The 22,769-nt window shown below is 37.9% G+C and overlaps 1 protein-coding gene and 1 long non-coding RNA gene across 2 annotated transcripts; both read right to left on the bottom strand.

Moving 5' to 3' along the window:
* Positions 1-1,866: 1,866 nt before the first annotated feature.
* Positions 1,867-4,383, bottom strand: LOC133812602 (uncharacterized). The gene is made up of 3 exons (XR_009883999.1): positions 4,042-4,383; positions 2,208-3,506; positions 1,867-2,074 (listed from the first exon to the last, which is right to left on the bottom strand). It is a non-coding gene; the product is annotated as an uncharacterized LOC133812602 (long non-coding RNA).
* Positions 4,384-7,995: 3,612 nt separating this feature from the next.
* Positions 7,996-10,062, bottom strand: LOC133817177 (vacuolar protein sorting-associated protein 22 homolog 1-like). The gene is made up of 6 exons (XM_062249600.1): positions 10,046-10,062; positions 9,821-9,889; positions 9,348-9,435; positions 8,612-8,719; positions 8,241-8,330; positions 7,996-8,145 (listed from the first exon to the last, which is right to left on the bottom strand). The coding sequence occupies exons 1-6, from the start codon at positions 10,060-10,062 to the stop codon at positions 8,044-8,046; spliced, it is 474 nt and encodes a 157-aa protein (XP_062105584.1). The 3' UTR covers positions 7,996-8,043.
* Between the last annotated feature and the right edge of the window lie 12,707 nt (positions 10,063-22,769).

Below are 22,769 nucleotides of genomic sequence, written 5' to 3'. Positions count from 1 at the left end.
AGCAAAGAAGTACTATTAAAAAGATAATATACTTTAAGGAATGAAACTTATATAAACTTACAGCCTAACTATATTTTTAATCTCAATGTATAACTGAAAGTTAATGGGATCCAAGAACGCCACTGAATGTGGGTGAGGTTGAAATAGCAATAACATCTCATGTTCACTAGAAAACAAACAATCAAATATTTAGAAGATGATTGTATGAACTTAACATTTCAAAACTCAATATAAACTTCCTTGTTATTCCAGGAACAAATAAGGAACTACTTCTCGCCCATTTGAATGAATAGATCTTTAAGTGCTTGAGCATGCTTATTCTCATGACCTACATTGAGTTCACCTGGATGCTGAAATGCGTACAAATGATCCAACTCATTGGTATGTAGCATATCATCCAACAACCTAGAAATTAATCATATTTAATTATAAAAGGCATGCATATAATTTAAACTTTAAATTATAAAAGAGATGAATATATACCTCAAATACAATATCATTGGAGTTTGCCCAATCTTGTCCATGTTGCAAAATTGTGTCACATCATCCTTGAAAAGCGTAGCAATCGTGTTGTATCCAAAAACATGCAATGGGATATTAATCTTCTTATGGTGGTCATTATCCCATGGTGATACAAACTTCAATAAAGAGGTCAAAGTGATTGACATAGATGTCGAATCATTATGAGAGATTGACACTACTTCATGTGTCAATGGCTCTACACGTGGAAGTTTTGGGGGTTGTCTGCAGAAACCACATCTTATAATAATAATAATAATAATAATAATAATACATATTCTTAATTTTTATTAAAAAATATATCACTTATATTAAAAAAGTTATCTTATTATATACACATATATATAAAAAATTATAAACAATGTTATGGTTTAATTTTTTATATATAATATTATTTAGTAATTTAAAATTTATATCACAATGGTACAAATTTAATAAATATATTTAATAAATTTTATAAATAATATGTATCGTGTGAATTCGTGCTATAATATTTAGTCACTATATGTGTGATGTGTTAGCATGTTATTTATGCGAGAAGGGATACACTACAAGAAAAAATGCTTTTAATAACACCGAAAATGTGTTATCAAAACATACCATAACACTTTCTGATGTGTTAAGACCGACTATGTTATCGTAAGTCAGGGTACTTTACATAACACTTTATCATTGTTATACAGATGTATTATTATACTGTCAACGATAACACACTTTCTGTGTTATTTTAATATATAGATAAGTGTTTAATTGTGTTATTTTAATATATAGATAAGTGTTTAATTATGTTATTTATAGTCGATTATATATCACATTTCTATACTTATAAATTTGTGTTATACTACACTTAAGTATAACACATTTTTTGTGTTATACTACACTTTAGTATAACACATTATTTGTGTTATATAATGAAGTTTGCATAACACAATTCTTTGCATAAAAAGTGTTATTGTAATAGATATTATAACACAAATTTCGTATTATTGTTATATTTAGATAAGTTTAAATTCTCATTATATATTTTATTTATATAACACTAATTTATTCTATTATATTTTAATTTTTTTATATAATTAAAATTAGCTTTCTAATATATACTAGCATCATCAAATGAACTTGATTTTCAAATAACAAAAAGTAAGAACATTCAACATTGTATTAACAATCCACAAATTAGTTTAAAACATTCAACATTGTCATCAACAACAAAATCTTCTTTAAGTATTCAAGGAGTCTTAAATATTCAACATAGTTAAAAGTTACTACTTTCAACACAAAGAAATAAACAACAGTTGCAATGACTGTACATTTGTAGGGAAACGGTCCAGTGGTCAGCAATGACTATACAGTTGCAAAGAATGGGTAGTAATCCCAGACACATTAGAAATATTAGTCACGTCCTCGACAAATTCCATGTCTATCATGCCACCAAAACGTGAACTGGGACAACAAAACTCCACTGTCGAGAAAAGCAACACAAGTAAAAGCTTTATTGTTATGTTAACCTCTGTAGTTGATGGCCTGAAGTCACACAGTACCCGAAGGCCAGAACCTGATGTTTTCAACAAATGTATGGAAACAAATAAGTTGAGGCTTTTACATGCAGATCTCAAAAGAATCAGAAAGTAACATGTCCCAAATGACCCCAAACATAACACAATACACAGGAAAAGAACAGTATTTACCACACTCGACTCTCCAATTACCCACTCACAGCAGTTTCTTGAGCATGAAATGAGCTGCCAATGCCCATTAAAGCAAAACACACCGCCTAGAGCATAAAGAAAAAAAATATATCAATAGAAAGAACATGGTAAACCAAAAAATTTATAGAAAAATCAAACAAGCCTATCAAGAAAAGAAACTCTTTGCAAATTTTTAAATAATCAAAACACAACAAATTGAACATTCCCATTTGTGCCAATTCCAAAGTGCAAAAAAATAGTTAACAGACCTTAAAGCCAAAACATATTTCAACAGAAAAATGCATGCTTAGAACGTTCCTGATTGTATAATAAAAATGAAAAATTAGCATGTGTCAAGTAGATAATAAAAACTTATTTATATAAAAAAAAAAATAAAAAAAAACTGCATTCATCTCACCCTTCTCCTCCCTTGACAGGTTCATTTATCAGGCGCAAAAAGTCAGCCTGAGGCTCTTATATGAGATGCACAAGATGTGGATTTTGTTTCCCTAGCACTTGAAGCATAGGCTGCAAAACAATAAGTCTAGCCTGAGTACTATTTAGTGTCCGTCTGCCACCAAAATGACCAAGCTATCAACTGGCATTTTGTTTCTTTATGAGAAGCCTAACCTGCTAAATTTGAGGGTTTGCTTGCACCATAGCTCGCAATGCTTGGAACTACAATGAAAGTTAGAGAAAAAAAAATCAACCATGACTACAACAATAAAAAAGAGTAAAGCTCCATATGGATAAGAGAAAAAAAGAAAGGAAAAAAATCAAGTACCTATTGACTGTTTCGAAGAAAATCCAAATTGCCAGCACCAGCATTTGCACCCACATTTGGTAGGCCCTGATTCAAGAATAGTAATATATTTTATTAATTAGCTGATCATATAATACAATTCAAACTTCAAAGGAGCATCTATCTGAGGGAAGAATTCAAAAGTTAAGAGGTAGAACAATAGCTACCTGTGAGAAGAGATCCAGTGGATTTGCATTAGGGACAATAGCAAGTGCAGCAGCAGGTTGTGATGCTTGCACTGGAGGAATGATTGCAGGGGAGTTTGCTGCTGCCTGAGCAGGAACTTGGGCAACTGGTGGAACATCTGCCTTTTCAGGAATTCCCTGATGCATAACATCTATGTCAACTTCACAGTGTCATCAACAAAGAATGTCTCTTACAACAAACCTTTGGAGAATATTAACCTTTCAAAAATATTATTTTTCATGTAATAAAAACTACATATAGAAAATAGGGACAGCGTCTAATGAACGCTTGGGAAATTCTACTCCAGAACGCTGTCATTCATTCAATTAACTGTTATCTGTATTATAATTCATCTGATTTGAGAGAGAGAGAGAGAGAGACCTATTTCAAAAATTTTAATATAATAGAATGTTAACAAATTTATATCAGTAATGAAACAGTGGGATACTAAGAACAGTGATCATTATCATTTCCAACTAGTAATTCCCTAACACAGTCAGGAAAAGTATACAAATAGTTATGACTAGCTCTTCAAGTAATTTCCTTTTTTTTAAAAACAAATAAATTTAAGGGTCAGAATATTGAAATGGTAGCTACAACATGTTTAACCACTTGATACTGTGTTCCAGAAAGAAAAAAAAAACATAGGATCCATCAGCCCTGTAAAGGCTGTGATGAATTTTTATTTGAAAAGGTGACTGATGAAAATCAAACCTCATAATACCAAATTTCTATATCAAACCTAAAACGGTGAGAACAATTGAAAAGGAAAAAAGAATTCTTCCAGATTTAGTGCCACAAGGAGGAAGAGCACATAGCATCTAAAAGATGGAGCTAAATGCATACCCTTAATTCATCATATGCCCAATAATATTGAGAATGCTTTCCTCCAGGCCCACCAAAAGCTTCTTGCCAAGAGTCAAGCAAGACCAAGATTTTCTCCCTCACTTGCATATCTGCCTGAATGTTACAATCCACGTGTTTCAAAAGTTACAATCCATACAAATTCTTAATCAGAGAAAATAATTTAGATGCATAGAGAACTAGAAGAGAACACAATTCCACCAATAAAAGTTTGGAAAACAGTTACTAAACAAAAAGACGGGGAAATAAACGCCTATCCAACTTTGTTTGGCAAAAATAATATCCTTAACAATTCGGACAACTTAGAGCAATGCGAACAATGCTCTTTTTCTCACTATCTTCTACAATTTACACTCCTCTCATTACCTGACAAGAGCAATAAAAAGTTAATGTCTTAATATTAATTTTCATCTTATGGTAATAAGATTTCACATGTCAAGCAATAAGAAGGAATATAAAAGAGGGTGAGAATAGAGTGCTGCTGGTACTTCATTTTCCTTGAACGACCAAACTCAGTGAGGAATGGCCAAATGGAACATCAAAAAGTCTTCCAAATACCCATTTTATCGGTATTGCACTTTAAATAAAGGCACCTTTAACAAACATAATAGTTATGCAATTTAAACCTAATTGAATATTTACTTCTATAAAATAATAATATTGCCTCAATAATCAGATGTTACTGTAATCCCCACAGTTCTTTACCATTGTTTCTAATAGCTACAGAACTCGAATTAATTCAACAAACCAGTTAGAAAAGATTGACCACAAAAAAAAAAAAGGGTTTCTGGTAGAATATACATATATAAATATATATACATATTTATACATATAAAAATACCAGATTTAATTCAAAGAAGAAAGAACTCAAAATATGTAGTAAAGCTTTAGCTTACCATCTTAATACTATGTCTAAGGTTTTTGCTGGCTCTCTGCTGCGGATAGTTTATCTTCCAAAGCTCCCTGTATATAGAAAATTTACTGTTACAGAGCACAAGTATTAAAAATAAAGGTTGAAAATTTTAATGAAAGACCAAGAGCCTAATTAGTCTCACTAGGAGTCCTAATCCTGATGCTAACTAATTAGACTCCTTAACTACATATAAAACTATCTTGAGTGGTCTTATGAAGTAATGCATTGACTATGCAGTCAGTAGACACAATTTAACCATGTAAGAGAATTTACTAAAAACTATCAGAAACAATATGAATAAAAGCAGTATAAACTCCAACTAAAAAATTGATTTTTATCGGATTAAATTATGAAAATTCATTAACAAGATATGAATCAAAATGTTGCATTAATAAATGGAAATTCACATAAATATAAGTTCAGAGGCAATAAAATTAACTTCAATTACATAAGAGATGAATAACCCAGAAAAAAAAAACCATATTAAGCAATTATGGTGACTAAAATCGAAATTATACTGATACCCAGATGAAACGTTTGCAAGAAAAATTCAAAATCGAAACTTTGAACCAAAAACTGAGATAAGTCTACAGATCAGTGCTCGAAGTATCATACAAAAATAAAACTGTAAAACCCACATAGCTCTTACCATTTTCTAAAAGTTTTTTCAAGACTACAGTATGTATTCCATCTTTTAGATACCACAAATTGTCAACAGCAGCAACTAAATTACTTAATATGTTCTTAGTCTGTTCAGCGTATCAAATCATCCTGGCAATCATATCAGATGACATGGATGAGACATCTATAAAATGCTCCACTTCTGATTGGATACGCAGCCAAAGACAGAACCCATCAGATGAGACAGAGGATGGTTACCAAAGTCGTTGCTAACATACCTGAATTCGAAACCAGTAACAGCGAATGAAAATAGGCATAGGCAGTGGAAAGAATATATCAGGAGTTAACTAATAACTGTAAGACAAAAACAGAAAATATAATTTGAACTCAAACAGAAAAACAGACTAATAACTTCATTTTTTGCAATGCACGTATCAAAATCATGTTGCTAAAATAGAATAAAATAAAATTTAAGAATTAGGTGCAAGTAAATTCACTTACAAGCCAGAAACATTGAAGAGCATACATAAATTGAGAAAATACATGAATGCTAATAAGCTTCATTGAGAACCTGAAATGTAAAATATGGCAAGATAATTGTGTGACTTGGCAATAGCAACATAATGGCTGGCCAAAAATAGCTATTATATATGCTTCAAGTACAGCCCATCAACACTTGCTCAAACCAAAAGCTTAATGGCTATAGAATGTTTTGTTAAGAAGTCTATTTACACTTATAGATGTTATGATAGTGTTGACCAAGACTTAAAAAGTTCCAACAAAATGAGGCAATGAAAAGAACTAAATCTAAAAGCTTGTCTACATATGCTACTGTATATTTACAAGCATTTTTTGTATGTGTGTGTAGTTTATTCAGTTTTTATGTTATATATATAAATTTTGTTAGGCTAATTGGCTCACTCTCTCGGCATTCTCTCTCTATGAATCAAGTTGTATATATATCTATATGTATACATTTATGTTTTTTTGTTGTATTAGTTCTATTCTCTATTTTTTTGTATGAAAGGGGGAAGTTTTTGGCATTATTCTGTTGATGTGAAAGTGGTCAAGCATAATAACCAGATTGAGTTAAGTTACTGTTAATCCTAACCCGAATCAAACTAATTGTCAACCACTTATAGGTTTTACTGAAAATAGAAAGACATAAATTCAAATAACACAACAAAAAATAGGGGATTGACCTTTTACCAGCTTCTCTTTGCTGCTTCAACTAGACCTTTTTTCGCCCAATCTTCATGGAAGGCAAACAAAGTTAAAGTGAAAGAAGCAAAAAGAAGATTTGGAAAGATTGTACTATACATGAGAAAAAACAATAAAAAGAAGATCACTACAAAAAAAAAACACAAAAAAGATTGGCTTACATCTTTTGTATGCCCTCTTCCTAGTACACTTTAAAAAGACTGTGATTCCTAGTCTTTTGTTTTGTTAGAAATTCATAAGAGCACCATTGTTTAGGGTAAAATCGAAGCTTAGTTGATATGGAATGAATGGCCTAAAGATAAAAAGAAAAGCAGGCTTGAGATTACCATATGATTATTGTAGAGAAAACAAATTATAGATGCATGTTCCACCTTGGATTTTCTGTCAGCTAACTCAATCAGAGCCATTTTGATGTAAATACTGATTACAATTACATATTTTAATTTTTTTCATATATCACTATATATGTGTATGTTATGTGATTGAACTGAATTTTTCAATGAAACATACAAGAATTTAAGGGACTGACTTTTGAGTTTTTTTATTTTTATATCTGAAGGACTTGTTCCATGCATTGTCTTACTGGTTGGTCTACATTTTGTTCCTGAGTCCCCTAGATGGTTGGTCTTACGGGGAATGTGATTTCGGACTGCTGTTATATTCATGTATATTGCAATCCCAAGTAATTTGAGACACTATAATTGCATTAAGGTTGGTTATCTACACAAACTAAATAACAAATGTACCCTATTTTTTCTGCTCCAATCATATGCACAGATAACTTAATATCTGTAGATATGTTACTTAATATATTGGCTATGTATTTTTTAATTAAATACAGTTTCCTATTTTTTTTTTGTGATGAGTGCTAGACTCTATTTATGATTTATTTTTCTTTTATTAACTTGCAATAAATAGTAAAAGGGGGGAAATGATTTGGTGCAAACTGCAAAGTGGTGTTTAATTATTTACTATTATCCGGTGCCAATTGAGACACAACACACACAAAAAGAGAGAGAGAGATTAACCTAAACACAACACACAATAAACAATAAACAATTGCAGAAATGCATTTAAATTTGATGCTTGACATTTTAACTGATATACCTCTAAAGGATTAAGCTAGGCCACGGAACCATCATTTTCCAAGAGCATAAAATAGAGCCAATTTGATAACCAAACTTATTAGATTAAAATACATGCTCCTCCTCCATAACATACCATACCTGTTAAGAATCGACTCCAAGTGATGATGCAATAGGAGAAACGCAGGGGAACCAATATTGGCGTTTACCATCTCTATGGCCGTCGTCAATCATTGCAAGACCTTCCTGTAGAATTCATTTTTAAAGGGTTCCAAGTCAAATTTTAATCACATAACAAGAATAGGGTAGGAAAATAAAGCAAAAATAGCATAAAAACTTACATCTAGCAAAGTATCAAGTGCATCGGTTGCACGACCAGTGGTCCAAGAAAGCCGCCTTTCAACTTCATCAATGGTGACAAAACCCTGAGCCTGGAAAAGAAATGAAAGTGGAAGTGGTTGTTTTAATCATTTTGGTTGAAAGAGGAAAAATACATTGTGAATGGTACTTCTTCGTTTCCATTTCTGTTAGTTGGCTGAAGATTGAATAGTTATTAAAGACTGATTATGAAATCCAGACGACATTGAAGCATTATTCTTAAAAAGACTGATTATCCTTAAAAAGAAGTATTATTCCACGTATAAAACATAAACATTTCGACATTGAAGAAAGTATTTATTTGTGACAAGATGGAAGATAAAACAATAGTAACCTGGGCAAGCTCCAAAATTTCATTATGGTCTTTGTTCAACTCTGTTGGAACAGAACGAACAAGCTTTTTTCTTCCAACAGAAATCACCTCAAAACCACTCCCCAGAACCTGAAACCAAATGCAATAGATGTTAGTATAAGAAAATCCTAAAATAAACACACAAGCTACACTGTAAACAAATCTAAGGGCTTCAGACTATAACTGATGTTCAAAAACAGAATTTGCAAATAAGGTTTACATGTAAAACTGATGTATGAATTCAATCTCATACGTGTAAAACTGATGGACACAACATGCTGAAAGGAAGAGTGATCTAGTAACATTGGCCTGAGCTTAAATTTGTATATATGATATGTAGAATGTAGTCCCACAAATTCTCAATCTCATGCTTCTTTGGCTTCAGCTTTAATGCTCTTCAGAGGTAAAAAATGTTATTTGGAATTGGAACCAATTTTTAAATAAGTTGAAATACTCTCTATATCTATGCAGTTCACTAAAAAAAATTAATTTAAAAAAAATGAAATCCATAGCATGATAACTGATTATTGAAGAAGAAGGAAATAATAGAAAAGAAAAGTAAGCCATATTTCAAAGTATGAGATCATAATTTTTTTTAACTTTACTTTGTCTTACAATTTTCATTATCATGGCTATAAATATATTATCATTTTGCATTTCTGTATACCTTACACAGTATTCTAAACTAAGTAGACCTTTAAGAAAACTAATAAAATACCTCCTCCTCATAAACAAAGGTGCCGAAAATTGGCCCCCTTGGTCCTCTGAAACCAATACAGGATCCATCTATGTCCACCCTTGTTCTTCTAGTTATCATAAATGAAGTACAAATAGTAAACATATGAAAGAATATAAAATATTTTTATAACACTATGTTGTTGTACTCTTAGCATATGCATGAATAGATTTATATATATACCACATTTATATTTATATAAGAGTAATAAGAGCCATCAATAATATACCACATTTATATTTATATATAGACTCAAAAATACCTCTTTTAACAAGTGCAGTAACTAGAAAAACAAAAACTCCTAATAAGTAGCATGAAACAAAAGAAAAAAACTCCTAATAAGTGAAGTGAATGAGCAAGGAGTTCATAAAAGAAAAAAGGGAACAAAGAAGTTTTTATGAACTTGTAAGGTCCTTCCATAATGTCTTCTTCCTACTCAATTTTGCATCACTTACAGTTTCCTCAATTTTCTTATATTTACAAAATTTGGAAGTTCCCCTTCTAGCTTATTGAAGCTGAGATCTCTACAAAATCAAAAGCTTAGATGTAAGTTTATGTCAAATTAACTAATGATAAGATGGGAATTTAACAAGTGAATAGAAGAATTACAAGATTTCTAGAATGTTCAAATTTCGAATATATTTCATAATATTTCTTCTTAAATTACAGCTCCTAAGCACCCTGCAATTTCATACATGGTCCTATAAGTTCAATATTTTTCAAATATTGGGCAGTTCAAGATTTTTAGAATTTTCAAATTATGAATAGCTTACAATCTTTGTATGTTTGTCATGTTCATCAAGTTCGGAAAATCTGAGCTCATCTCCCCATTTAAGTCAGTAATCCTTCTGCAAAGAAATTCTCATTAAAAATGAAGTTATATAGTACATATAAAAATTTTAAGGATACCTGTATAAGTAAATGAAAATATATGAAAGAGAACTTACAATTCTACTAGCTTGTTCAAGTTAGATATACTAGAAGGAATTGGCCCATCGAAACCACTTGCTTCCACCTCTCTATATAGAATATAGACGTAGTATGTAAAATCAACATACATAAATATAGATCATGAATTTTAAGAACCAAATAGATCAACAGCTCTTACAACTTCTGAAGTTATTTCAAATTGCCAAACTCAGGCATCCTTCCTGTGAAGTAGTTACTACTGATCCTTCTGCAATGAGAGAACATGAGTCAAGATTCAAGTGACATAAAACTTGGTTCATTTTGGTCATGGAGTTACATTACAGATTGACACTTACAGTTCTTTTAACTTGGTGAGACTAGTGAGATCAGGGAACTCTCTAGTGAAATTGTTTGCAGCAAGAGTCCTGCAGCCACACCATTTCAATTACTTAAGACTAAATTAATAAATGTCATTTTACTTTATTATGTAGCTAATCAAATTGTTACTTAATTTGAAAAGATTAGGAAATTAAACTCACAAATATTCCAAGTTGACCAATTTCCCAATCTCAGAGGGAATAGTTCCAGAAAACAAGTTGCACTCCATGGACTTGATGAACTTAAGAGCTTAATATGATAAACAAATCAAAGGATTATTTTAATAGATAGAATTTAAGGGTTGATTAAGAAAGAGCATACAAACGAGTGAGAGTGGTTATGCTTCCTAAATAGGCATGAATTGGTACTGATAAATTGTTGGCATTAATGATCCTGACACAAGCCGTTACAACATAATCTTTGAATAATGTTATGGCAATATCAATATGAACAGCCGTTAAAAATAGATATTTTTGTTAAAAATAGAAACTTACAATCTTTCCAACTTTGTCAAAGTCCACTCTCTGAACTCTTTGAGGTGCTTCAAATTTTTAGAATGGAAGTCACTTATAGATCAAGGTACAAACCTCTCTTATATCAAATATATACATAAATATCTATATGTACTAATATATATTGAAATTTATTTCTATTATTTTTTCTTTCTTTTCTTTCTATACAGAGCTTATCCAACGAAAGAAAGGAAATACTTGAATTCATTTATAGTAGTAAAATGTTCAAATCGAATGGTGAATTAACAGTAGTTATAGCCACAACTCACTATCACAACAGTCAATATCTATTTATATATATATATTTATATTTACACACATAAGTAAGGAACGATCTGCAAGAAGCAAAATAAGAGCCAAAATATATTGGACATTTAACACTCAAGTAAAAACAAATAGACCTTTAGCTTCAAATGTTAGAGTTATCAAATCAACATTACAATTAAAAAATATGTACCAGATTCTGCACATGTACTGAGTTATGAGAACTTGGAGATGGACCAGGATTTGTCATATGAGGAGAAACTAGTTCAGATTATTGACCGAAAGGATAAAGTCTTGCAGAACAAGACCATCGCCTTAGTAAAAGTGATGTGGAGGAACAGTGAGGTAGATGAGGCGACGTGGGAACTTGGGATAAATATGCGGGATCGGTATCCTAAGTTATTCAAGTAATTTTGAGGACGAAATTTCTGTAAGGAGGGGATAGTTGTAGCGTCCCAAATTTGCTAATAAGGCTTAGGGCCTTGATTAGCATGCTTGGAGGGCAATAACTGATTTATTACATTAATATGTGAATTTGATGAGTATGTGATTAGAAATGCATGTTTAGGTGAATTAAATATGCATGTGGGCCCCATTTGGTTGTTAGGGACATATTTGTAATTTTAGCCCGTTGAGGGCATAAATGCAATATTTGTGTTTATTGTGATTGACACCACGTAAGAGTGGTGATATATTTGTGATGCACGATCCAAGACAGTCCTAGGGAGTAGTGTAGCTAGAAAGTCACAACGAGGTCAAATACCCGACTTGGGAGGAGCCTAGGGGTATTTTTGGAATGTTATATGTGTTTGGAATTTATCGAGTAATGGGTAGTAATTTGGAAGTCATTTGGACATGTTGGGATTAAATGGAGATTTATAGGGATACTCGGGGACTTAACGGGATTTGGTAAATGACTAAATTGCCCTTGGGTTACTTAAGGGTTGAGGATAAGTGTGAGGGGCAGTTTGGTCATTTGGCAGGGGTATTACTTAGCTTAGAGAAGCCTTGGGAAACCACTGGAACAAAACAGAAGAATTTGTCCCTATCACTCGGTTTCTTCCTCTCTCTTTGGATGCTTGAAGGCTGAAGGAAATTCTGTGGGATTTAAGCTAGAAATTCATAAATCTAAGGCTTGGAACTTGGGAGGAGTAAGCTTGTGAAGTTGAAGAACAAGTGTAAGCTTGAATTCATCCTTGAGGTAAGGAGCCTAGCATTGAATTATCTGAGTTCCTACTGAGTTTTGGTTAGACTTATAGGATTGCATGTGAATTGGATTCTTAAGTTTAATTTTGTTATGGGCTGAGTTTATGTGATTATTTATGGACTTGTTATGGAGCCTAGATTGTGTGGTAGGGAAATCCAGGCTTAATTTTGGGTTTAGATATTGAGTTGGGTTGATTTTAGAAGAGTTTTCTCGAAGGAAAATGCAGGAAAAATGGAGGTTTTCTGGGTTTGGGGGTTCGAGCCGCGGCCCAAGGCTGGGAATGTCATGGCTCGTGTGTGCGTGAAGGCCTGGGGAGGCCTCTATTCTTGAGGCGCACCGCGGCCCTAGGAAATGTATGTCGCGGCCCATGTCTCCTAGAAAGGAGGCATTTTGCCTCTGTTTTGGGGCATGTCGTGGCCCTTAAGGGGTTAGGTCGCGGCCCTAATTCTAAGTATTGGTCGTTATTAGGTTCTTGGCTCGGGAACCCAAAAGTTAGGGCTCGGGAAGGATTTTACCACCCAGATTGGAAGAATCCAAGGTCCCGGAGACTAGAATTATAACCCAAAGTAATTTAATGGATTAGAGCTTGATGGATAGATTTTTTCAATGCGTTGTGACTAGGTTTTCAGAGAGGCTCAGACTAAAGGACTGTGCTCGGGATTGCGGTGCTTAGGAAGCTTGGGACACAGGTAAGAAAATTATTGTACCCGTAGAGTAGGGTGTAGCCCTATTTTTTATGTTTTGTATTTGTTGATTATATGCTATGTATTACATATTTGTGAATGAACGGCGAAGGCCGGGAACAGCAGGAAGCCGAGTACGGCAAGGGGCTGGGAATGACGTTAAGCACGTGGAGTGCAAGGTCGAGTACGACAAGGGGCCGGGAGAGGCGTTGAGCATGCGGAGTGCAAGCCGTTAGGTTGAGACCCATCTCGGATGCTTGAGTCATCCTTACAGTGTAGACCGCGAACCCAGGGTCTGGTAAAGTGTCTGGGACGGCATGACCGCTATGTGTTTAGCTTGTTGGCTACTTTATTATATGTTGATTGATAGATATGCATATGTTGATTGTTTGTGTTGAGTTTTCTTACTGGGCTTCAGCTCGCGGGTGCTCTATGGTGCAGGTAAGGGCAAGGGAAAGGTCGACCAACCATGAGTACGGAGAGTGTGAAGTGACGTGTACATGTTCGACCTGCCTGGCTAACACGACCAGGGGTATTTTTGGGAAATGTGGTGTATTAACCTGAATTTTGTCGCTTAGGCGACCCTAAATGTATTTTGAGTTGCAAATATTTTCTAAACAGTATTTTGGGAACCCAAGTGTAAAACTTTCTGAGATTTCAATTAATATCATATGTTTTATATTTAATATCTGGTAACGAATTTTAGCACAGTTTAGCTACACTTTTAACCTAAAACTTCGATTAGCGAGTGATTAGTACGTTTTAAACTCACTTAATAATGGCTCTAAGGAAGTAGGGTGTTACAACTTGGTATCAGAGTGAGCCAAGGTGTATGGTTCCTGGAGATTGACTGAACATGTACGCTCGCTGCCGGTGACAAGCTCGACTTAGGGTTGGTTGGTAATGATTGAATTATATGCTTGATTGCATGTTTAAGTGCCCTGTTAGCCTGATTATTTTATATAGAGCATGATGAATGAGTTGACATATGCATGATGTTAGGGCATGGCCCTTTGATTATTGTTGTACGATGCCTGTGTTTTGTGGTTGGCTGATACGAATTAGGAGGTGGTTTTGGATGTTGTTATCTTGCCTGATGAGCAGCGTCATTGATTACAGGCATATCGTTGAAATGCCTTGACAATCAATCAAACTTCGCGGCAATAGGGTTGAGGATGACAACCAAGGTCAGGACCCTCCACCTGCCCCACAGAATTGGCAACAGTTGTTTGCCAAAATGGAAGCTAGACTTCACCAAACAGAAGAAGAGCTTCAATAGTTGAGGCAGCAGGCCCCTCCTCAGGGTATTGGGTTGCAGGTTCAACAGGTCGTGGCACCAGTGCCAGTTCAGCCTGTTATGGAGAATAGGTGGGAACCTTTGTATGAGAGGTTCAGGAAGCAACATCCTCCCACCTTCAAGGGTGGACCAGACCCACTAAGGGCAGAGCTGTGGATGAATATGATTTCTTCCATCCTGGACTTCATGAGGCTGGAAGGGAATGAGAGGGTAGCTTGTGCTAGCTACATGTGTTAGAGAGGATGCCCGCATCTAAAAGATGTGGTGACTCAGAGAAGAAATGTTGCAACTATGACCTGGGAAGAATTTAGAAACATTTTCAACAAAAAGTATTATAGTGTCGCAGTTCGAGCTGCAAAGGTTGATGAGTTTACCAACCTGACTTAGAACCGGATGATAGTTACTGAGTATGCCTTGAGGTTTGACTGGTTGGCGAAGTTCGTATCGGATTTGGTGCCAACTAATGCGGCACGAAGGGATAGGTTTGTGCGGGGATCGAATGTTATGATCGCCTGTGACGTTAAGATAACCTTGGATCCGGGGACTACTACGTATGCTCAGGTAGTGGACAAGGCCCTCACAGCTGAGTGGGCCGAGGATCAGATATGGAGAGAGGGTGCTGCTAGGCATGATGCTAGGAGGACGGTGCCTCCTTTCACCGGATCTAGTTGGGGTAGTGGCCCCAGCGAGCAGAAGAGAAGGGCCACAGATTCTTTTGTTCCTCCTAGCTCGAATAGGAGGGCACAGGATGCTTTCAGTGGCCGTCAGGGTGGGGGAGACTACTGGAGGAGTTTCCCAATGTGTCCTCGATGCAAACGACGACATCAGGAAGAGTGCAGGATCAGGGCTTGTTTTATTTGTGGGAGTGTCAACCATTTGAAGAGGGGCTGCCCACATGCCAGGAAAGAGGAGTCAAAGCAGAGCGACAGTCTCACTCCTGCCAGAGTATTCACCTTGACTCAGACTAAGGCTAGCCCCTAGATCGTGATAGGTCAGATTTATAGTGGTGGTTCTTCTTTTAATGCATTGATCAATTCGGGGGCTACTCATTCATTTGTGTCTGCTAGGGTGATAGATCAGTTGTGCAGACCTAGTGATTTTTATGCTAGGAGATTTTAGACTTTATTTCCATCTAGGGAGTTGGTAGTCTTTAGGATATGGGTTGGAGCATTGCCAATAGAGATAGTTAGTAGAGAGTTGTTTGTTGATCTGATTGAGTTAGCAATGGATGACTTCGATGTGATTCTAGGGATGGATTGGTTATCAAATTATGGGGTGACGATTGAATGCAAGCGCAGGATGGTGACTTTTGAACCAGAAGGGAAGGTACCCTTTGTATTCATGGGGACAGTGAGTGGACCGCAAGTACCTATGATTTTGGCACTGAAGGCTAGAGACCTGATGCAGGAAGGTTGCATATGATTCCTAGCGAGCATTGTGGATACCTTTAGAGATGTGACGGTTGGGCCGAGTGAGACTAGATTGTTATGTGAGTTTCCAGATTTGTTTCTTGCATACTTGCCAGGGTTTCCGCCATAGCGGGAGATCAAGTTTGTTATAGAGTTGGCGCCAGGGGCGGAACCAGTATCTAGGACACCTTATAGAATGGTTCCGGTAGAGTTGAAGGAACTAAAGATTCGGTTGCAGGAGTTACTGGATTTGGGTTTCATCAGACCGAGTTTCTCACCATGGGGTGCTCCAGTGCTGTTTGTCAAGAAGAAGGATGGATCTTTAAGGATGTGTATTGACTATAAGGAGCTGAACAAGTTGACCATTAAGAACAAGTACCCATTACCTAGGACCGACGACTTGTTTGACCAGCTACAGGGGAAGACAGTGTTCTCTAAGATTGACCTTCGGTCAGGTTACCACCAGTTAAGGATTAAAGAAGATGACATACCAAAGATTAATTTTCGCTCGAGGTATGGACACTATGAATTCCTAGTTATGTCCTTTGGATTAACCAACGCCCCAGCAGCCTTCATGGATTTGATGAATAGGGTCTTCAAGGACTATTTGGACAAGTTTTTTATCGTATTTATTGATGACATATTGGTGTACTCTTAGTCAGAGACAAAGCATGAGCAGCAATTACGTCGAGTGTTACAGCGATTGAGAGAGCATAGGTTATATGCTAAGTTTAGCAAGTGTGAGTTTTGGCTACTGCAAGTCACATTTCTGGGCCATATTGTCAGTAAGGAGGGGATTCTAGTTAACCCAAGCAAGATTGAGGCAGTGAGATATTGGCCTAGACCGAGCAGTGCACTAGAAGTTAGGAGCTTTTTGGGATTGGCAGGGTACTATCGGCGGTTTGTCGAGGGGTTCTTCAGGATAGCCACACCGTTGATTGAATTGACGCGAAAGAAGACTAAGTATGTGTGGACAGACAGGTGTGAGAACAGTTTCAAGGAATTGAAGCGGCGACTGATCACCGCTCCATAACCGAGTCTGCCATTAGGCAATGAGAAGTTTGTGGTTTATTGTGATGCTTCTAGATAGGGTTTGGGGTGTGTACTGATGCAAGCCAGAAAGGTAATAGCCTACACATTAAGACAGCTGGAAGAGTATGAGCAAAGATATCCCACGCATGATCTAGAGTTGGCAGCGGTGGTATTTGCACTTAAGGTTTGGAGACATTATTTGTATGGCGAGAAGTGCGAAATATGCACCAACCATAAGAGTTTGAAGTACTTCTTTACTGAGAAGGATTTGAATATGCGCTGGAGACAGAGGCTGGAATTGGTAACGGATTACAATTGTGATATCCTATACCATCCTAGGAAGGCCAATGTAGTGGCCGATGCTTTTAGTCGGAAGGGCCTAGGAAAGTTATTCAGTTCAAGGCAGATATCTGACAAGTTAGTTGAGGAGATGACTAGAGCGGGTATAGAGTTGGTGGTTGGTCAGTTAGCCAACATCACTCTTTAGTCTACACTCCTTGAGAGGATCAAAGAGGCATAGGGGGAGGATCCCCAGTTGAGAGGGCAGAAAAAGAGTGTCATAGCCGGAGCGGCTAGAGACTTCACCGTTTCGGAGATGGGACTATTGAAGTACAAGGATCGAATTTGTGTTCCGATGGATTCTAATATCCAGCGAGAGATCTTGGATGAATCTCATACCACTCCCTATTTTTTACATCCAGGTGCGATGAAGATGTACCAAGATTTGAGAACCTTGTATTGGTGGTCGGGAATGAAGAGGGATGTGGTGGATTATGTGGCCAACTGTTTGACTTATCAGCAGGTAAAGGCTAAACATCAGAGGCCAGCAGAGTTATTGCAGCCTCTAGGAATTCCAGAGTGGAAATAGAAAGATATCACCATGGACTTCGTGGTTGGATTACCAAAGACTGTGGGACAATATGATTCAGTGTGTGTGATTGTGGATAGGTATACCAAGTTCGCCCACTTTTTTCCTGTGAGGACGTCTTATACTATGGAATAGTATGTTCAGCTGTATGTAAAGGAAATTGTACGACTTCATGGGGCTCTGAGGTCGATAGTATCCGATAGGGACCCCACCTTCACCTCCAAGTTTTGGGAGAGCCTGCTGAAGCCTATGGGCACGCAGTTGCAGTTTAGTACCGCTTATCATCCTCAGACGGATGGATAGTCTGAGAGGACGATTCAAATATTGGAGGATATGTTACGAGCCTGTGTGCTGGATTTTGGGGGATCTTGAAGTAAGTATCTCCCTTTGATTTAGTTTTCATACAACAACAATTATCAGACAACTATTGGAGTGGCTCCGTATGAGATGTTATATGGGAGGAAGTGCATATCACCTATCCATTGGGATGAGATGGTTGAGAGGAGATACTTGGGTCCTGAGATGGTTCAGAGGACCAATGAGGCAATTGTGAAGATTAGAGCTCGAATGTTTGCCTCCCAGAGTCGCCAGAAGAGTTACTCATACTTGAAATGCAGGAGCGTAGAGTTTCAAGTTGGTGACCACGTGTTTCTCAGAGTTTCTCCTTTGAGAGGAGTGAGACAGTTTGGTGTTCGCGGCAAGTCGAACCCTAGGTTTGTTGACCCCTTTGAGATTCTGGAACGGGTAGGGGAGGTAGCTTACAGATTAGCGATGCCTCCAGCTCTATCAGGGGTTCATGATGTATTTCATGTGTCCATCCTCTGAAAGTATGTATCATATTCTGCACATGTACTGAGTTATGAGAACTTGGAGCTGGACCAGGATTTGTCATATGAGGAGAAACCAGTTCAAGTACTTGACCAAAACGATAAATTCTTGCGAAGCAAGACCATCGCCTTAGTAAAAGTGATGTGGAGGAACAGCAAGGTAGAAGAGGCGACGTGGGAACTTGAGACAAATATGCGGGCTCGGTGTCTCGAGTAATTCAGGTAATTTCAGGGACGAAATTTCTGTAAGGAGGGGATAGTTGTAGCGTCCCAAATTTGCTAATAAGGCTTAGGGCCTTGATTAGCATGCCTGGAGAGCAATAACTAATTTATTACGTTAATATGTAAATTTGATGAGTATGTGATTAGAAATGCATGTTTAGGTGAATTAAATATGCATGTGGGCCCCATTTGGTTGTTATGGGCATATTTGTAATTGTAGCCCATTAAGGGCATAAATGCACTATTTGTGTTTATTGTGATTGACACCACGTGAGAGTGGTGATATATTTGTGATGCACGATCCTAGACAGTCCTAGGAAGCAGTGTCGCTCGAAAGTCACAATGGGGTCAAATACCCGGCTCGGGAGGAGCCTGGGGGTATTTTCGGAATATTATATGTGTTTGGAATTTATCGAGTAAGGGGTATTAGTTTGGAAGTCGTTTGGACATGTTGGGATTAAATGGGGATTTATAGGAATACTCGGGGACTTAACGGGATTTGGTAAATGACTAAATTGTCCTTGGGTTACTTAAGGGTTGAGGATAAGTGTGAGGGGCAGTTTGGTCATTTGGCAGGGGTATTACTTAGCTTAGAGAAGCCTTGGGAAACCACTGGAACAAAACAGAAGAATCTCTCCCTATCACTCGGTTTCTTCCTCTCTCTTTGGATGCTTGAAGGCTGAAGGAAATTCTAAGGGATTTAAGCTAGAAATTCATAAATCTAAAGCTTGGAACTTGGGAGGAGTAAGCTTGGGAAGTTGAAGAACAAGTGTAAGCTTGAATTCATCCTTGAGGTAAGGAGCCTAGCATTGAATTATCTGAGTTCCTGCTGAGTTTTGGTTAGAATTATAGGATTGCATGTAAATTGGATTCTTAAGTTTACTTTGGTTAGGGGCTGAGTTTATGTGATTATTTATGGACTTGTTATGAGGCCTAGATTGTGCGGTAGGGAAATCCAGGCTTAATTATGGGTTTAGATATTGAGTTGGGTAGATTTTAGAAGAGTTGGCTCGAAGGAAAATGCAGGGTAATGGAGGTTTTCAGGGTTTGGGGGTTCAAGCCGCGGCCCCAGGCTGGGAATGTCGCAGCCCGTGTCTCCAAGCAGGGAGGCATTTTGCCTCTGCTTTGGGGCATGTTGTGGCCCTTAAGGGGATGGGTCGCAGCCCTAATTCAAAGTGTTGGCCATTTGTAGGTTCTTGGCTCGGGAACCCAACGGGAAGGTTTTACCACCCGGATTGGTAGAATCCAAGGTTCCGGAGACTAGAATTATAACCCAAAGTAATTTAATGGATTAGAGCTTGATGGATAGCATTTTTCAATGCATTGTAACTAGGTTTTCAGCGTGGCTCGGACTAGAGGATTGTGCTCAAGATTGTAGTGCTTAAGAAGCTTGGGACACAGGTAAGAAAACTATTGTACCCGTAGAGCAGGGCGTAGCCCTATTGTTTATGTTTTGTATTTGTTGATTATATGGTATGTATTGCATATTTGTGAATGAACGGCGAAGGTCGAGAACAGCGAAGGCCGAGTACGACAAGGGGTCGGGAACGGCGTTAAGAACGTGGAGTGCAAGGTTGAGTACGGCAAGGGGCCGAGAGCGGTATTGAGCACGTGGAGTGCAAGGCGTTAGGGTGAGAGCCTTCTTGGATGCTTGAGTCATCCTCACGGTGTAGACCGCAAACCCAGGGCTTGGTAAACCGCCTTTGTGTTGAGTTTTTTGGCTGGGCTTCAGCTCACGGGTGCTCTATGGTGCAAGTAATTGCAAGGGAAAGGTCGACCAACCATGTGTACGGAGAGCGTGAAGCAACGTGTACATGTTCGGCCTGCCTGGCTGCCATAGCCAGTGGTATTTTCAGGAAATGTGGTGTATTAACCTGAATTTTTTCTCTTAGGTGACCCTAAATGTATTTTGAGTTGTAAATATTTTCTAAGTAGTATTTTGGGATCCAAGTGTAAAACTTTCTAAAATTTCAATGAATATCATATGTTTTATATTTAATATCTGGTAACGGATTTTAACACAGTTTAGCTACACTTTTAACCTAAAACCTCGATTAGTGAGTGATTAGCACGTTTCAAACTCCCTTAGTAACGACTCTAAGGAAGTAGGGCGTTATAGTATTGCTACATTGTCATGCCTTTCGAGCTCAAGAACGCCGAAGCCACTTATTAGAGGCTAGTTAGCAAAATGTTTCGAGCCCAACTGGGAAGGAACATGGAGGTCTACATAGATGACATGCTGGTCAAGTCTAAGACCTCCGAGGGGCACGCTGATGATCTAGCAAAGGAGTTTGCCATCATTTGGAAGTATGGGATGAAGTTGAACCCCAAGAAGTGCACTTTTGGTGTGGCATCAAGGAAGTTCCTGGGCTTCATAGTAAGCTCACGAGGGATAGAAGCCAACCCGAACAAGATTAGAGCGTTGATCGAAATGCCCTCGCCATGGAAGCACAAAGACGTGCAGAGCCTAACAGGAAGAATAGTGGCCCTGATTCACTTTCTCTCAAAGTCCACGGACAAGTGCATCCCATTCTTCAACATCCTTCGCAGAAGCCAAAGGTTCGAATGGTCAGCCAAATGTGAAGAGGCTTTCCAAGAGCTGAACGAACATCTGGCCCGGGCACCAATTTTGGCAAAGCCAGTAGATGGGGAGCCGTTATACCTTTACTTGGCCGTGTCCGAACACGCCATTAGCGCCGCACTGGCACGGGAGGAAGGAAAAGTCCAGCTCCTGGTTTATTACGTGAGCAAAATGTTATTGAGCACAGAGTCCATATACACGCTAATTGAGAAATTAACATTTTGCTTACTGGTTGCGTCCCGGAAGTTGAGGCCTTACTTTCAGGCCCACGCCATAAAGGTACTGACGAATCATCCCCTACGGCAAGTGTTGCAGAAACCCAAGTCATCGGGAAGACTCCTGAAGTGGGCCATGGAACTCAGTCAATTCAAAATTGCATATGTCCCCAGGATTTCAATCAAGGGGAAGGTCCTAGCCGACTTCATCGTGGAATGTACCAGGATCACTGAAGATGATGATCTCGTTGACCCCGTCGCGCCTTTATGGAAGGTCTTCGTGGACAGAGCCTCAAATGAAAACAGGGTCGGGGCCGGGATCATCTTAATATCCCCTCAAGGACATCAGTTGCAGAACACCCTGTGCTTCAAGTTCGAAGCATCGAAGAACGAGGCCGAGCACGAGGCCATGCTAGCCGGACTACATCTGGCCCAGGAAGTAGGGGCAGTAAGTCTAGAAGTCTACAGCGACTCCCAATTGGTGGTCAGACAAATCTCGGGGAAATACCAAACGAAGGGGGAAAGGATGGCTGCTTATGTGACCCGAGCCCGGGAGCTACTCCAATCTTTCAAGAAATATTTCATCTGCCAAATCCCCAGGGAAAGGAATGCGTTTGCAGACACATTAACCAAGCTGGCCACTGATGTTGAAGTCGAGCTCTCTGGGCTTGTCCTGATCAACCACCTTCCCGCACCAAGTATTCAAGCTCCTGCAGTCAAGGCCATAGACTATTCCATGTCCTGGATGGGTCCTCTCATCCACTACCTAACCACAGGGGGGTTGCCCGCGGACAAGGCGGCTGCCAGGAAACTTCAGTACCAGGCTCCCAAATACATCATGATTGATGGCAAACTCTATCTCAGAGGATTGTCCATGCCATACCTCTAGTTCATGTCCAGGATGGAAATGAGTGCAATCATGCACGAAGTGCATGATGGTTTCTGCGGAGATCACACAGTCGGACTCAGTCTGTCCAAGAAAATCCTAAGGCAGGGCTAT

Source organism: Humulus lupulus, chromosome 1 (genome assembly GCF_963169125.1).
Source record: "Humulus lupulus chromosome 1, drHumLupu1.1, whole genome shotgun sequence".
NCBI classification, from domain to species: domain Eukaryota; kingdom Viridiplantae; phylum Streptophyta; class Magnoliopsida; order Rosales; family Cannabaceae; genus Humulus; species Humulus lupulus.
The sequence above is the reverse complement of the archived record's forward strand: the minus strand, read 5'-3'. Positions and strand labels throughout refer to the sequence as shown.

Bases quoted from the DNA above. Each gene is read 5' to 3' on its own strand.
- LOC133817177 (XM_062249600.1), bottom strand. The intron at 8,720-9,347 runs GTATTTTATTAG...ATTTGGTTTCAG, and splicing joins CCTTTGTTTATGAGGAGGAG to GTTCTGGGGAGTGGTTTTGA. The intron at 8,146-8,240 runs GTAAGTTTTTAT...TGAATTCTACAG, and splicing joins CACTTGATACTTTGCTAGAT to GAAGGTCTTGCAATGATTGA.